The 13,107-nt window shown below is 45.9% G+C and overlaps 1 protein-coding gene across 1 annotated transcript; it reads right to left on the reverse strand.

The window, feature by feature from the left end:
* Positions 1–2,720: 2,720 nt before the first annotated feature.
* Positions 2,721–5,247, reverse strand: FNDC8 (fibronectin type III domain containing 8). Its single transcript, XM_087727359.1, has 3 exons — positions 4,690–5,247; positions 3,827–4,039; positions 2,721–2,841 (listed from the first exon to the last, which is right to left on the reverse strand). The coding sequence occupies exons 1-3, from the start codon at positions 5,170–5,172 to the stop codon at positions 2,728–2,730; spliced, it is 810 nt and encodes a 269-aa protein (XP_087583485.1). The 5' UTR covers positions 5,173–5,247; the 3' UTR covers positions 2,721–2,727.
* Positions 5,248–13,107: the final 7,860 nt, after the last annotated feature.

Consider the following 13,107-nt stretch of genomic DNA (forward strand, 5'->3'; position numbering starts at 1 on the left):
ATTTAAAAATGGCAAGAAAATCCTAAAGCAATTATCGACTACAGTAATTCAGTACCCAGTTTAAACATAGTGCAAACTTCTGTATAGGGTAGGGTTGCAATGGATTTTTAAAAAAAAAAACCCAGTGGTCTCTCTTAAATTTAAACTCCCTATGCTGATACTAGATAAATCAGATTAGATTGCAATTCACCAGCCAATATGAAATGCTATCGATTTCCTTTATTCAACTCCCATCAATTTTATTTAGCTTCAGCCTGCATCCCCCACTTGATGGGGAATTTTCTTTGAGAATTATTTGAAACCCAGTGTTTCTTCAGCCAAGGGAAAATTGGCTGCATAGAAAATATCCAAAAGGTGCTCGGATTGAATGGTAGTGGGGAATGGAAGGATTTATATTCCAAGCAGACAGCTGGTCATTTGCATTCAGAAAGAACTGAAGAAGCTTCTTGGATGAGAAGCAAAACATTCTTCAAAGAAAAAACTAGAAAGTCCAGTTGCCTCCTGAAAAAGCACCTTTGGGACAACCATGAGCTGGATGACTGAGAATCTCCATAAATATTGTGCATAGAAAATAAATTATTGATATTATTGATATTATAATATTATAGATATTATAATATTATAATTATAGGTACAGTGTGTATCTTGCTAAGATACATGTACCAACCAAAGGGAACGAAAATAAAAATATTTATTATGTTTTTATGTAATTTTAGTTCTTATTGCGGAACTAGAAGTAATTACAGGCCAAATCAGCACTAATTCTACCTGTACCTTAGTTCAAACTGATCAAGAAAAGCAGAAAATGCGCTGAATTGATCAATTCAGCCCATTTTCTGCTTTTCTTGATCAGTTCGAACTACGGTACAGGTAGAATTAGCGCCTTAGCAATAGAATACAGTGATCAATGTATTAACTTTTCAATGTACAGCTAATAAGTAGATGAGCCACGGTGGCACAGTGAGTGCAGTACTGAAGGCTACTTCTGCTGACTGCCAGCTGCCGGCAATTTGGCAGTTCAAATCTCACCAGGATCAAGGTTTACTCAGCCTTCCATCCTTCCAAGGTGGGTAAAATGAAGACCCAGAGTGTTTGGGGCAAGAAGCTGACTCTGTAAACTGCTTAGAGAGGGCTGTAAAGCCGTGTGAAGCAGTACATGTCTAGTACTATTGCTACAGCTATTGCTAGATATCACTATAGCAGCAGATGTAATTCTTGTAGAAAACAAGTGCACAATACACTTTAATATGTAGAAATCAGAGGTGGGTTGCTCCTGGTTTGGCCCAGATCAAGCAAACTGATAGTAGCGGTGGCAGGAGGCTCCACCAGAGGTGGGTTCCTACCAGTTCGCACCTATTCGGTAGAACCGGTTTGTCAAATCTACCGAGCCGGTTAGAAGAGATTCCACCAGTGGACCCGGAAAGCAGGCCACACCTACAGAAGAGGTTCCAAAAATTTTTGAAACCCACCACTGGTCCTTGGATATGATTATTCTACACTATCATGCTCATATTTATAAAACTCAGTGCCTCTGTGGAAGGTAAGGATGACTACTGCATTTGTGGTGCAATCAGAACATTGCGTGTGTTGAAGTTGTTTTAATGCAAACCAAAGATGCCTTTTAAAAAACAAGTTTACATCATATTCTTATGCATGCCAGTGCTGTGTGTGAGGTAATTTAAGGTGGTTCTGACAAGTGTCGTCGACATCTTCATATCCGGTCACATGGGTGGCAAGCCACTCCCATTCGGTCACATGGGCAGCAAGCCACTCCCACAAAGGAGGCCACACCCACAGAGTAGGTTCGAACAATTTTTGAAACCCACCACTGGGCTCCACCCACCCGCCCGGATGCTTCTGCACATGCCCAGAAGTGTCACGCACACGTGTAAGTGCACACGAGCAAACCGGTAGTAAAAAAAAAAAAGGAAACCCACCACTGGTAGAAATAATCGCTCATACTATATCCGACATGCAAATTCTTTCCGAGTGGAAAGATAATTGTTGATACAGTTCAATGCTATGTAAAGAATATGCAAAACAAAGAGAGAAAGGCACCTGATCTCATTTGCATATAACAAACAAGGACAAGTCAATCTTTCATTGATTGCAACATCCTACTTATAAATCTTTGCTTGGACGAGGTGTGATCCCTGGGTCCAGGGAGATCCTCTGTAGTGGTTGGTGATCTCTTTTTTTTGGCAGCTTTGTTAATACGGAGCCCATTAAGGACCTATTTCTCAGCAGTGAGACAAATACATAATGTTAGACAGAAAGAGCCTGGCCATGGGAAGGACATTGCTAGTTAATATTAAGCACTCTTGCAACCTGCTTTAATTACACAGCCTACTAATTGTGGAAATGCCTCCCGGGGGCTAAGTAGCTCTGAAGTGTAAGAAATGCTTGTTACTTTTTCCCCCTTCCTGCGACTCCCAAGTTTCCAAGCTGCGATATTATTTTCTGCTCATTCTTGGCATTTTCTCAAGGGCCTCCCACCTGTGGGCAGGTGGATTCCCCATTCACGAGGCCATCCACAGCCATTAAAACAAGCTTAATATTCTTTGGATCGCATTCCACGCAGTACAACTCAGGGAGTTGCAGGGTTATTAATGCGTTTAAAATAAATAAATAAAGACAACCTGATCTCCAGCAATTAAGAGAGGAGGAAAAGGACAGGGATCCTGGAGCAGATCAGAGAAATCCTTTATTGCCCTGGTGCAGGTAATCTTAGGGAGACGGAATAAAGATAGTTTTCTTTTGGGATTTCCGATGCCTTCGTACAGTGACGGTGACAGGAGAAGGATCCAGGGGCATGCCTGGGATTGGATGAACTGTGCAAAACTGCAAAGAATCAACATGCACATTTTATTGTCCTATTCTGCCATTTTTCCTTAAGTGGTGTCCTCACCAAATTTAGGAAGAATAGAAATCAAGCGTATAAGGGCAGGGCATATATTGCAATAGGAATAGCAATAGCACTTAGACAAATTTACACATAATTTGTAGCAATGGTTTATAGCCTGCAAGCATTTGTAAATTAAGGGGTTGTTTTGTTTTGTTTTCAGCACAGGAACAAGAAGATTTCTAGTCAAATACTTGGAATTTTTGGATAAACGTCCAGGCCTTTTTGTTACAAATATATGCATGGTTTTCCATCATAGGGGTATAGATATTATTTTTTTTGAGATGAGGGATTATTATTATTTTACCCCCGTTTATGTATTTAACTTTTCTTTCTGTTAGTTCAGTGCAAATTAGGGGACTGGAGGCTAAAATATTTAAAGAACGGTTGCTGGAATTGCATATGTCTAGTTTAACGTAAAGAAGGACTAGGGGAGACATGATAGCAGTGCTCCAATATCTCAGGGGCTGCCCCAAAGAAGAGGGAGTCAAGCTATTCTCCAAAGCACTTGAGGGTAGGACAAGAAGCAATGGGTGGAAACTAATCAAGGAGAGAAGCAACCTAGAACTAAAGAGAAATTTCCTGACAGTTAGAACAATTAATCAGTGGAACAGCTTGCCTCCAGAAGTTGTGAATGCTCCAACACTGGAAGTTTTGAAGAAGAGATTGGATATCCATTTGTCTGAAGTGGTGTAGGGTTCCCTGCCTAAGCAGGGGGTTGGACTAGAAGACCTCCAAGGTCCCTTCCAACTCTGTGACTCTATTCTATTCTGAATTGTTTCAAGTATTTGAGGAACATATCTGAATAGTAGACAATGTTAGGTTGATCCACCAGATTTGCTCTTTGGAGTGTTTTTTTCTGACTTTCTGGAGACCCAACATTATGTCTAGTTTATTCCCCGAACCCCAGAGCAGTAGATATACCCTGTAAGGTGGACTCCATTTCCCTGTGCCTGCCACGTTGAGAGCTCGGGCCCGGATCACGTACGTGGTGCCAGGAGTCAGGTTTTCCAAGTTCTCTTCTGTCTGTGAGCAAAACCAATGGATATCTTTCCCTTGGCCTTCCAGCTTCGCCTCCTGCAGGTGCAGCTCATAGAAGGAAATCAACTCACCGTTCTGTGGGCCGGCCCAAGAGACCTGCACAGGGGGAGACAACTGGAATTTGTACCGCAACTCACAAGCAGGGATCGACTTGTCTGCAAATCAGAGGTGGTATTCAGCCGGTTCAGCCCGGTTTGGCCGAACCGATAGCGCAAATTGTCCCCCCCCCCTATCTGCGGAAGTAGATAGGCTCACTCTTGAACTTAAAAATAAAGGGGAATCAGAATATTTTGAAGTCTGGAACAGATTTTACGATTGGTATAAGACAAGGTGACAAGACTGATTGGAGAGAAGGATAGACAATGTACTAAGTAGGCGAATAGTTTAATGGTTGAGACCAGCGGTGGGATTCAAATAATTTACCAACCAGTTCTCTGCCCTAATGACCAGCTGGGTAGGCGGGGCTCAGTGGTCATGTGATCATGTGGGCGTGGCCAAGTCAATGTCACTCAGGTCGATGGGCACTCCGCCTTAGTTGTTACAATGGTAATAAGGGTTAACTGGAGAGGCAGTTTCTGTAAGCAGGGCAATAAAGATTGATGGTACATGAGAAACAAGCAGAGACGGCTTTCTCAACAAACAGAGGAGGAGAAATTTCTACTCAGGATAAATTAGCCGATGAGCAGAAATCCGGTTTCGCTGCGTGTGAATGGCGAAGTTTGTTTGTTCACGCGCAGGAGGCTCACCTTGGCATTGATGGCGCTGACCGTGTGCTCCTGGATGATGGGCTCTGGCGGCAACTGCACATAGACAGGCGACTCCGATCCGCTGTCTGAGATGCTGGTCTCTCCATCGCTTACGTCTAGATTGATGAGGACGCTTTCCTTCCTGGTGCTGCACTTGGAGTGAGAGGGTGGAGGCTGGCGGGCTTCTTTCGGTGGGACTTTCATGCCAGCCAGCAGGTCATCCAAGGTGTGAGGCAGACTAGCGGTGGAGTAGAGGATGTTCTTGGAGTTCTCCATGGTGTTGCTCAGGCCATAGCTGGAGGTGTCGCTGGTGTCGCTGCTGAGCATCGAGTGGTTTCTGTAGAGCTGAAACTGAACGGAAGAAGAAGAAGAAGGAAAAGAAGAAGAAACATTTTCCCACCATGAATCAGACCTAATGCCTTCTACTTCTTCTGAGGCATTTGCAGGGGGAACAAAAAAGGCAAGATGGAAGATCCACCACATTTTGTGACATGTCTTATAACTTTGGTTTCAGGGTCGCAACGGTCCTTTTGATATTTTGAACCTCCTTCCCTTCCTTCCGTCGTTCCTTCCTTCTCTTTCTTTTTTCTTTCTCTCTCTCTCTCAACCTCTCTCTTTCTCTCTCTCAATCTTCCTCCCTCCCCTTCTCTCTTTTTTTCCTTTTTCTTTCTCTATTTCTCTCTCTCAATCTTCCTCCCTCCCTCTCTCTTTTCCTTTCCTTTCTCTCTCTCTCTCAATCTCTCTTTCTCAATCTTCCTCCCTCCCTCCCTTTCTCTCTCTCTCTCAATCTCTCTCTTTCAATCTTCCTTCCCCCTTCCCCCTCTCTTCTTTCTTTCTTTCTTTCTTTCTTTCTTTCTTCTTTCTTTCTCTCTCTCAATCTTTCTTTCTCTCTCTCTCTCTGTTTCTCCCTCTCTCAAAATCTCCCCCCTCCCTCCTTCCCTCCTTCCTTCCTTCCTTCCTCCCTTCCTCCCTCCCTCCCTTTCTTTCTCCACACAAGCTTTCCTCCAAGTCAGGAACTTCAGCTTGAATTTATATCCCACTTAAAGGTCACACCTAGGGGAAGAAGCAATGGCACAGCATCCAAAAATAGTTATGACTAAATTAAAAATTGAGCTTTGATCTAAATATGCTGAGCCCAAGCACGCCTTAAGTCCACATTAGAAAGCTACCTTACGGTCCAGTGAGATTTCTAGGAGAGCTAGTGAAAAGGTGAAGGCACTGAAGTGGGATTGTGAAGAAGATCCAGGTTGAAGGCCCCATTTGATCTTAGGATTCCATGGTTGATTCGCAGTCAGCCATTCCCAGTGAGGGTAATCTACCTTGCAGGGATGTTGTGGAATTAAAACAAGAGGTGTCTTGCCCCATCTAATTATACCCCAGGTCAGGGACGTGCAGTCACTAGAGGCAGGGGAGGCCTGGCCTCACCAGTCATGAGGAAAAGGAAAGAATTTTAAAGAATTTTTTAAAAATAATTAAAAAGGCCAAGGTGGTTGCTTCCAGACTCCAAGTCACAGGGACTTTGAGTCTGCTTAGTGTTAACTGTAGGGGGAGGCTAGAGAACTATGGGCCTCCTTTGCATAAGGAATTTTTCGCCTTTTAAGAGTTAAGCAAGGGTTAAAAAGTGAAAAATTCCGTATGCAAAGGAGGCACGTGATTCTCCTGCCTCCTGATCTGGGAGCAGCGAATCATGCCTTGCAGTTGAGCGACTGTGTAGTCTAGCAGCAGGAGCCTTGCTTGTAAAACGTGCCTGTGTTGGAAAAGTTCATGCTCCGAGCAAGTTCAACTCTCCACTTTGCATCACGGGAGCCGCCAAGCGCCTTTGCTGCAGACCCGGGTATGGTGCTGGCCGGGACAGTGGGTGGGCAGCGGCATCGGCAGCGGTGGGGCACTTTGCATTGCGGGAGCTGCCAAGCGCCTTTGCTGCAGACCTGGGTATGGTGCTGGACTGGCTGGGCTGGCCGACATTCACACCGCTGCCGGCCCTCCGACTCCCGGTAGCTTCTCCTCCTTTAAATCTCTTTTTGCCTGCTGTCAAGACACTTCTTTTCTTTTTGCCTCACCAGCCATAAGCTTCACCGCACATCACTGCCCCAGGTAGGGTGCAATTATAAGTGTAAACAAAATATAATTCTCTCTCTCTCTCCCCCCTAAACTTAAGAATTCATCACTTACCATGTTCTAGAGGGGTGAGGTCATATCTTTAGGAAAGAAAATATATGATAAGCTCCTCCTTGCAAGATATGTTGATATGATGATCAGCTCTGAATATGTCTGGACCTTTAAGGTTGCAGCTAGTCACTGGAATGAGACAATGTGAAAGCTTCGGATCCTTACAACAGGAAGACTGCTAAGCTAGAGACATTTCAAACTTCAAATATATTAACGTCCAAGTCTACAGAATTTGATTTTAGGACATACATTCAGGTCACACTCAGGTAGCAAATGATGCCACTTCCAAAGTGATGCGTGACCCATACACATACACACATGTTATCATGTATACACGCTCATTGTATATCATTGTGTCCCCAAAACTCCCTTCAATATGAAGTCATGGCATTCATGCGATGATGCCACCGCACGTATGTTCCGTCTCCATGGAAAAGGAGGAGGAAGAGGAGGGTCCTTGGTGCTTTCTCTGAGCTTTGGCTGTTTCCTTGTAGATGTTTCATGATCCAACTAGGGAATCTCATCAGTGCTAGAAGGGAGTGGAGGAGGAAGTGGAGTGAAGAGGGGGAGGAAGAGGAGGAGAGGACGGGGGCCCTTGGTGCTCTCTGAGCTTGGTGGTTTTCTTGTAGTCATTTCATGATCCAACAAATTCCTACTCCATGGGGAATAGGAGGAGGAGGAGGAAGGGAAAGGGGAAGGATGGAGATTTGTAAGTCTACTATATGTTCCCACCAGCACACTACTGGAATCCATAATCGTTCTCTTTACCTCCCCTGCCCCAATAAAAATGGCTCATCAGAACTCAAATCCTGCTTTTCAAAACATCTCCTCTTCTTCTCAAGTCACAGAGCTCGAGTTGACTTACCCCCACCAGAGGCTTCGGTACTGTCAGAAACAGCGTCCCCTTGAGAGGCTGTGGCTCTGGATACCTGGCCCAGAAAGGTCACTATTTGCTTACCTCTCATTATGCCACAGTGATGCCCTCTCCTATTATGACCAGGTGTGCCCATAAGGACAGGTGTGCCCTCCAAAGTCTAAGACCCGGAGTCTCTTTTCTTTATGTACACAGAGGAGGGAAGTGAAGTCATGCAGTTGCACACACTCCATTGGGAATAATGTTGTGAATGCTCCAACACTGGAAGTTTTTAAAGAAGATGTTGGATAACCCCTTTGTCTGAAGTAGTGTAGGATTTCCTGCCTAAGCAGGGGGTTGGACTAGAAGACCTCCAAGGTTCCTTCCAACTCTGTTATACTATTCTCTATTCTCTTCTCCTATTCTCTTCTCTATTCTCTTCTTTTCTCTCTTGTCTTCTCTATTTTATTCTATTATATTCTATTCTCCTCTCCTCTATTCTCTCCTCTCCTCTCTATTCTATTATATTCTCCTCTATTCTATTCTATTCTCCTCTATTCTATTCTCCTATTCTCCTATTCTCTCCTCTCCTCTATTCTATTCTGTATTCTGTATTCTGTATTCTATTCTATTCTCCTATTCTCTCCTCTCTATTCTATTCTATTCTCTCTTTTTTATTCTATTCTATTCTCTCTTCTCTTGTCTTCTCTTCTCTATTCTCTTCTCTATTCTCTTCTTTCTTCTCTATTCTATTGTTCTTTATTCTCTTCTCTTCTCTGTTCTATTCTATTCTACTATTCTCTCCTCTCCTCTTCTCTATTCTATTCTCCTAGTCTCTTCTCTATTCTATTCTATTCTATTCTACTCTATTCTATTCTCTATTCTATTCTATTGTGCGCGCACAGCCACACACGTTATATATACACAGCTGTTCTCCAGGGAGGTGCATTTTCTACCAGGATGCTGCAGGGTGGATGGGAGATACACTATGTTGGGTTCAGTTTTTCTTACTCTCTACAAGGGACAAGTTCAGGGGGGTAAGAAGAACTGGTGTTTTCTTGGCCGCCCCTACTTGGACTTGCTTTCCCCCATCCCCCGGGCCACCTTCCAACAGCTGCCCAGGCTGCCTGCCCAGGTAATCAGTAACTGAGCATTCAGGTCTCAGGGGCCTCTTCGCTTTTACCTTTGAAGCATTTTTCCTGAACTGGCACCTGTTTTTGTAGGAGTGAATGATCCACAGATCTCTCCCTTCCCCTGTTACAAATGATTCATTTACTTTGGCTAGCTGCCTCCTGCCTGTTCCAAATCCCACCATGGACGAAAGGCCTTCTGGATTCTCTTAAGTGTGGAAAAACTCACAGATCCAAGAGAAATCGGTGGGCTTTCCCACCCTGACGTGCTCTCACCCCCCAAGGAACTTAACCAGGTTTCGCTCGGTTAATTCGATTTTCTGGATTTGCATGACCATTTGAGTGTGTTCACATGGCAGGTTGAAGCAGGTTTGTTCGGGACAAAAACCCGTTGCACTCACACACCGCACATTAAGCTAGGTTAGTGTTTAATTTAGTATGGGTTGGGGAGCTTAGGGCAGGGTGCAAAGTGAACTGGCACGACTATGGTGCCATGACATCATTTACAGAACAGCTTAACTTGATATTGAGTCAACCTATTTCCCGCGACACCCAAAATCACAGTATGGATAGTTTGCAATCCTGTCCAGTTTTCCTTTCCTTTCCTTTTTCCTTTCCCCTTTCTTTTGCTTTCTCCTTTACTTTTTCCCCCTTTCCTTTCCTTTTTTCCCCCTTCCCCTTCCCTGGGTTTTTGAAAAAAATATTAAGCAAACTCTGACTGTTAGCTTTGTAGTATTTTCAGGAAAGCTGCAGGTTTTTTTATTTTTTTATTCAATGCAAACTCGGCTGAATAATTCATAATTGTATTTATCAATTGGCAATTTTTGGCAATTTAATAAATTTATATGCCGCCCAATCCTGTAGGACTCTGGGTGGCTTACAGAAACAAAAATAAAAATAAAAGTTAAAATAAAGAAGAGATACAATTTAAAATTAAAAAATTAAAATAAAATTATCAGGTTCCAATCTGCCTGAGAATTAATGCCTCTTTTATTTAATCAGATCCAATTTGGTTTTGTGGTCAAGCAGTTCTGCTGCCCTCTGGGGAGAATCCGGGCAGATTTGGAAAGAGTTAAGCAGGATGGGACACCACCAGGAGATCCCAGGAGGGTGGACAAAAGACCCCCTCCCCAAAAAAACCCTTATCTTGGGAAAAGGCAACCTAATCACTTCTGTACATGGATTTATTCATACAGTCACCAGGAGCTGAACACTCAAAAGCAGGCCCCCTTGCCTGCTGGGGAGAAACCTGCATTTATCTCCTGCTCAGAGGGGACTGCAGCTTATTCAGGGGGTTTGAGAAACAGGTGGGACTCTAGTCCTATCTTAGGCAGAAGACCAGCCAGTCACACTCTCCCAGCCCTAGGAAGGAGGCAATGGCAAACCACTTCTGAGAAACCTTGGCAGGAAAACTGCAGGGATTTATCCAGGCAGTTTCTCAGTCACAAATTCATTCTCTGTCTCTGTCTCTGTCTTTCTCTCTCCCTCCCCCCCCCCTCTCTCCATCTCTCTCTCCCTTCATCTCTCCCTCCTTCTGTCTCTCTTACTCCCTCCTTCTTTCTCTCCATCTCTCCCCTCTGTCCCTTTCCCTCGGTCCATCTCTCTCCCTCCATCTTCCATCTCTCTCCCTGTCTCTCCCTCCCTCTCCCTCCGTTTCTCTCCTTTTTCCTCCCTCCCTCCTTCAATCCATCTCTCCCTCCGTCTCTTTCCTTTTCCTCCCTCCCTCGCCCCCCCCTCTCGTGTGTGTGTGACTTGTGCTGCGGTCGGCTCCTCCTCTTTCGCTGGTGCAAGTTTTTTTGGCTCCCAGGTGCGTCCTCAGGTGGCCCGGACAATGGTCTCTTTGAGAAAGCAGCGGGACTAAGCCGGGGACGGGGACGGGGACTGGGTGGGAGAGGGTGACGGACGAGAGGAGCTGATCTCCTCGCCAAGCGACGCCCCTCTAAACAGGTGCGTTTCCAACCGGCGGCGGCTTCCTCGCAGCCCTCTTTGTGCGCGGCTGTCTTTGAAAGCGGAGATCCCCGACGGGAGCCTGCTGGGCTGGGGAAGGGGCCTCACCGCGAAGCCTTGGCATCCCAGACCCGCTGACACCATCTCATTGCTGCTGCCGCCTCCACTGAAGAACGGGACAGGCAGGAGGGTCGATGGGCCTGGAAGTGGTCAAGACTCAGCGCCGCTGGAGAACCCAACTTTGCTTCGCTTGCATCCTCAGCCCGGGATGCTCCGCTGAGATGCGCCCTGGCTCCCTAATTTAGGAACCAAGGAAAACCCAGGATCCCGGCCTGGAGGTTTCCCCACTTGGGACCGGTTCCGACGTTCCAACTGGACACGCAACCTCGGCGTCCTGACCTTTCCCCCCATTCAGCCCTTTGCTTTAGAGACGGACTATCGAAACAGCCAAAGCTCCGCCCACCGCCCTCTGGCCCCGCCCTCCCACTTTCTCCCCTTTGGCGTCGATCCCTCCTTCTTCGCTCCTCCTGTGATCTGTCGGTCCTCCTGGCCGCCCTCCGCCCTCCGTCCAGAAGGGATCTTCAGCTGCTTCGGGCAGAAGCGCCTCTCCGCCTGCAGCGCCTCCCGTCCCGGCGATGAAGAGCGCGCCTCCCTGGGCTGGAAGAAGGCGAGCTCCCCGCCGCTGTGCAGAGTTGCCCCGTAGCGGTTGAGGCGGTGGAGGAACCAGGTGAGGAGGGTGCAAAATCGCCCAGTCCCGCTTCTCCCGAAAACCCGCAGAATTGGTTGCCCTGCTTTGATAACCAAAGTTAGTTAGTTAGTTAGTTAGTTAGTTAGTTAGTTAGTTTCTTTCTTTCTTTCTTTCTTTCTTTCTTTCTTTCTTTCTTTCTTTCTTTCTTTCTTTCTTTCTTTCTTTCTTTCTTTCTTTCTTTCTTTCTTTCTTTCTTTCTTTCTCTCTCTCTCTCTCTTTCTCTCTTTCTCTCTTTCTCCCCCTCCCTCCCCTCTCTCGTCTCTCCCTCTTTCTTTCAAAATTCTTTCTTTCTCTCTTCTTCCCTCTCTCCCTCCCCCTCCCCCCTCTCTCTTTCTCTCTCTCTCCCCCTCCCTCCTCTTCTCTCGTCTCTCCCTCTTTCAAAATTATTTCTCTCTCCTTCCCCCTCTCTCTCCCTCTCTCTCCCCCCTTCCTCTTTCTTTCTCTCTCTCTTTCTCTCTCTCTCTCTTTCTCCCCCTCCCTCCCCCTCTCTCATCTCTCCCTCTTTCTTTCAAAATTCTTCCTTTCTTTCTCTCTCCTTCCCTCTCTCCCTCCTTCTCCCTCTCCCTCCCTCTCTTTCTCCCACTCCCTCATCCCTCCCTCTCTCTTTCTCTTTCCTTCTCTCTCTTTCTCCTTCCCTCTCTCTCTCCCTCTCTTTCTCCCCTCCCTCCTTCCTTCCCTCCCTCTCTCTTTCTTTCTTTCTCTCTTTCTTTCTCTCTCATCTCTTTTTCTCCCTCTCTCTCTTCCCCTCCCTCTCCCTCTCTTTCTCTCTCTTGGAGGTCTTCGAGTCCAACCCCCTGCTCAAGCAGGAGACCCCCTACCATATTGAACCAGTGCCTTTGGTTCGTGTGGCTCTTGAGACTCTGAAGACTGTGATCCTGATAATTTTCCAATTTAAATAGCTGAGAGTAAAGAGGATTTCCAAACATTTTAGAAAGCTGATCTATTAAGTCCACAGCAATAAAGGATTCATTGTATTTTTAAATTTCACCTTTTCGTCAAATGTACGCTCTGACCCCTTCAGTCACTACTCTGGAGTATTCTATGAATTTTATTTTATTTTATTTATTGCATTTCTATGCCGCCCTATTCCCAGAGGGACTCAGGGCGGCTCACAAACCAAAATAAGTGGGGGGGGGATACAAACAGGAGGGAAGACAACGGACAAACAACTACAACAATTTAAAAACAGTCAACACCCACACAATTCGAGCGGGGGCGGGGAACTTGTCAGCCCCAGGCCTGTCGGAACAGCCAGGTTTTAAGGGCTTTGCGGAAAGCCTGAAGGGTGGTGATAGTCCGAATCTCCATGGGGAGCTCGTTCCAGAGGGCCGGGGCAGCCACAGAGAAGGCCCTCCGCCGGGTAGTAGCCAAACGGCATTGGCCAGTAGATGGAATTCGGAGGAGGCCTAATCTGTGGGATCTAATGGGTCTATTGGAGGTAATTGGCAGCAGGTGGTCTCTCAAGTACCCAGGTCCAATACCATGAAGGGCTTTATAAGTGACGACTAGCACATGTAGCTAAGGTAGAGGTGGATGATGCAATTCTTCCATTTCCAAGGTCTTTACTTGTG

This window comes from Thamnophis sirtalis, unplaced genomic scaffold (assembly GCF_051295495.1).
Source record: "Thamnophis sirtalis isolate CommonGarterSnake01/CBP01778 unplaced genomic scaffold, rThaSir2_p1.2 scaffold_13, whole genome shotgun sequence".
Classification (NCBI taxonomy): Eukaryota; Metazoa; Chordata; class Lepidosauria; order Squamata; family Natricidae; genus Thamnophis; species Thamnophis sirtalis.

Coding starts and splice junctions, on each gene's coding strand:
- FNDC8 (XM_087727359.1), bottom strand. CDS start 5,172: ATGTGGTGGATCTTCCATCTTGCCTTTTTTGTTCCCCCTGCAAATGCC. Junction 4,040..4,689: donor TCAGCGCCATCAATGCCAAG/GTGAGCCTCCTG, acceptor CCCCCTGTGCAG/GTCTCTTGGGCCGGCCCACA. Junction 2,842..3,826: donor AATGGAGTCCACCTTACAGG/GTATATCTACTG, acceptor GATTCTTTGCAG/TTTTGCACAGTTCATCCAAT.